The 3840-nt window shown below is 34.8% G+C and overlaps 1 protein-coding gene across 3 annotated transcripts in view; it reads right to left on the reverse strand.

Moving 5' to 3' along the window:
• The window catches only part of LOC106465951 (eukaryotic translation initiation factor 4 gamma 1-like), a 97202-nt gene extending 96115 nt beyond the window's left edge, over nucleotides 1–1087 (reverse strand). For all 3 annotated transcript variants that reach the window (XM_022393920.1, XM_022393919.1, XM_013926198.2), the window contains exon 1: nucleotides 987–1087. In XM_022393920.1, coding sequence (XP_022249628.1) covers nucleotides 987–1058 — 72 coding nt within the window. In that variant the 5' untranslated portion in view covers nucleotides 1059–1087. The remainder of the gene's footprint in view (nucleotides 1–986) is intronic.
• Between the last annotated feature and the right edge of the window lie 2753 nt (nucleotides 1088–3840).

Below are 3840 nucleotides of genomic sequence, written 5' to 3' on the forward strand. Positions count from 1 at the left end.
TACGTTTATACTTATTATTAGTTATTTACTTTCTACACTATATATATATATATATATATATATATATATATATATATATATAGTTTATTTTGATGTTTATTTTCCTATCCTTTAGCATTATTACTTATCTCAATACACATCAATGGGTGTTTTCAAGGTATTTTCAGCCGAGATATTTTAGTCTTCATCAGAACGTTGAGATATTTGACTACTATACGCTAAGCCTGATAAACCTAGGCAGTTTGTCATATTTAAAAAAATCATTAAACCTTTCTAATATGCATTTTAAAACACAAGTAACACATAATTAACTAAAACTATAAAACTACAACCTGCACAATATTTTCATATTCCATCCAACTAACATACTTATAGGTGAGAAACAATGATAATGCACTAGCGAGGACAAAAGTAGCAACAATGCTAAGAGTGTTTGACATGTTCTCTATTGAATTTTTTGCAAAAATTTTTAACTAACTGTTAGGACATCATGTTTCAAAATGTAGTTTTTCTATTACTTACAAACATCTTGCTCAACTACATATAATTGGCTGAGAAATCGAAACTCTAAGTGGGTGTGGCGTTTGTCAACAGTTCCAATAAACTTATTTCGCTTTTCTCACAATATTCCCTAAGGAGATTGAAATAAGAAAATGTGTGAACTGAGCAATTAACCTAGATTATTTCTATATATGGAAGGTTTAGTACAGTGAAATGGTTTTCAAGTTACAAATTCCATAAGTTAAAAATATGTGAAGTTGTGCATCAAACTGAAGTTTAAAAATTCTTTTTAAGGTTTCTTTCCAAATAAAGGAATTAAGACTTATATAATATAAAACTTTGAATTATAATGTAAATTATAATGCTAATTTATTTGGTATACATTGATAGTAAGATGCTTAATTAAATTTTGAATGTAACAAAGTAAAATCTTGACATGCTCAGTACAAGGATGCCCATAATCATTGGGTAAATGTGTGTCTCACCTGTTCTTTATTTAAAAAAGCATCCATTTCTCCCCCTTCCTTACTTTCACATTTTCTGTTGAATTCCTTCATCCTTTTCTGCCCTCGAAGTTTTTTATTTTCTTTCACTGCAAATAATATAATAACTAAAAACAATTCTAGATTCAAAAGTATTTATGTAGTCTCTCATTCAGTATGAATTTGGACAGCATTTTTTTTCACAATGGAATACCCAGGCAGCATGTTTATGAAGTTTCAATGAGAATCTATTAACTTAAATGTTGGACAAACCATCTCTATCCTGCAGCTTTTTAAAACTATTTATCATATGCAATATGCCTTAAAAGATAGAGCTAGATTCAAAATATTAAGGTTCAAGAGAGCTAAAGAGATTGTCATATTCACATTAAGTTGTTATATATGTTATATTAAAACTTTACAACAATAATTTACACTATTTTGCTGATTTAAGTTTAATTTTCACATTTTAAGCACTGCTTTATTTTGAACTACTAAATAAAAAATAAATTTGGTCAGCTTTACTAGTTATAATCTACTTTGAAAATAATATATTTTCTTAACTATTGTTATTTTTGAAATTATAATTTTCCTACACTGAAAATGTATTTCTGATATGTACTTACCACTACTCAAACAAAGCTATTTTCGTTCATTGCTGCCCTTTATATGCAATTTTTTTTCCACGTGCCAAAAGCTTTTTATTTCCCCTCCATTGGAATTGACTGATTCCAATGCATTTATCATGCAAACCATTCTGCATCAACCCTCCACCAACAAGAGTGCAACATACTCTCATGATGTATGTGGCTCCCTCTATTCAATTCTACCAAGCTATCACTTCGAATTTTGGCCAAAAATGGAAACACTAGTTTTCAGTAGGAAGGAAGGATGGGAGGTGGGAGTAGAGGTAAGTACCTATTATAAATAAATTTTCAATGTATGAAAATTATAACTTCTGATACGGTACATTACCTCCACTCACATAAATAGCCAGAATCCCAGATTGAATAGGTGGAGGAACTTGTGTGAGGGAAAGAAAGAAGCATCCTTCAAAAGTGTCCAAAAGACAGTCCCTAAGGTGAAATAGTCATATTCTAAGATTTGATGTGGGGAACTGCACCACTTCTAAACTAGGTAGACTCTTCATCCATTGTAAAAAGATGTCGCATATATGGGCAGAAAACAGACAAGCACATCCAACTGGGAGAGAACTATGGCTGTAAAGTAATCCAAACCATGCAATATTTATGAAACTCAATCCCAGAAATTATAAAAGTGGGTAAAATGAAAAGGATGTGCCCCTAGATGCAGAGTGGCTAGGGCATGATGGACCATACACAGCAAGTTAACTACATTCAAAACCCATGCTGCTGGGAACTTACATCCACACAGGTGTAGGAAAAAGGATCATACTGGTGGCAATTCAACTACAATCCAAAACCCAGCCATCTGGTAGGGGTAGGAAAGAGGATCATACTGCCTTCACCTCAAGTTCATGAGACCGGAGGGAATCTATTACCCCTGACTCATGAACGGGGCACAAGTGAATATGATAAATTGACAGATCGATCAGGGAACTCGATATCTGGTATCGAAAAGATGTCTACATAATGTAAGTAGTCTCCCTCAAAAGTGAAATTGACCAAAACCACACCAAGCACATTAACATCCTCAGAATAAGAAACATTGAGGGATAGCAGAAGGGATAGAACCATTACAATCCTCAATTTGCCTCTACTGTGAACCACAACACTGATGTATGTATAAATGAGGGAGGAACATAAATATCTGTAATACATGTGTGAGGACTTATGTTGATTGGTGGTTCTACTCTAAATCCAAAATCTGGCCACTGGGAACTGCCATCCACGTGGGGGTAGGATGAGGAATCCCAATTAAAGGGGTGAAGTGCAATTTTGACATCTCAACTCTATTTGTTTTTATGTTTCATAATGAAATATATCATGTCATCTACACCAGCAAAACACCACCACCCTGCTCTCAACTGAATGATTTTATAATCATTTCTATATTTAGTTTGTATTTCTTTAACCTATTCAGGAGGATGCCTCCACAGTCCATCACCCCAGGGGCTTTGAACTGGAAAGTGGTAAAAACTCTCAAGCTCCACTAGATGAAAAGGTAGGTAAAATGCAGTGGAGAGTCAATAGGAACAACGACACCTGAGACAGTGCAATTGGTGACTACAAAACCCTGTTTTTAAAAGCAGACCATACCAATTTATTCAATACAAGGCATGGCAGGGATGGGCAGCTATTCCCTTCTGCTGTACTCATGTAGTCCATGGATGTGTATGGTCTGGGATGGGCAAACTTATGAAGCAATTCTATTGCAAGCATAAACCCCATCTCTGCAGTGTGTGTTGTGTGGCCATGGAATTATAATATGGAACTTGACATGGCTTGACAATGCATATTTGAACAGTTGAAAAATATCTGGTCATGCATCACTTGACACAGAGCAGGATCCAAACAATGAACATTAATAAAAGGGAAAAGTGCTCTTGAAAAGGAAAAATAAGAAAAAAACCTACCCAGTCAAAGTCACACTAAAAGATGATAACCCAAAGAGGAAGAAACCATGATGTGATGCAAATAGTGAGAGACAAACGTATCATGAGTAGTTCAAATGCCCGACTGAAGAAGTACCTCCAAAGAATGATAGAGATGAAACACCATTGAAAAGGTACGAAGTCATATTGAGTGAGAAAACACTCGGAACAAAGGCAGACCATCTCACCAATGACAAAAGGAAAACCAGGCGTGAAGATGGAAGACAAGAAGGTCTGGATGAAACATGGGTGACTGAGGGTGGCAAAGAAGGGATGGAGACA

This window comes from Limulus polyphemus, unplaced genomic scaffold, assembly GCF_000517525.1.
Source record: "Limulus polyphemus unplaced genomic scaffold, Limulus_polyphemus-2.1.2 Scaffold2101, whole genome shotgun sequence".
In the NCBI taxonomy this organism is placed as follows: domain Eukaryota; kingdom Metazoa; phylum Arthropoda; class Merostomata; order Xiphosura; family Limulidae; genus Limulus; species Limulus polyphemus.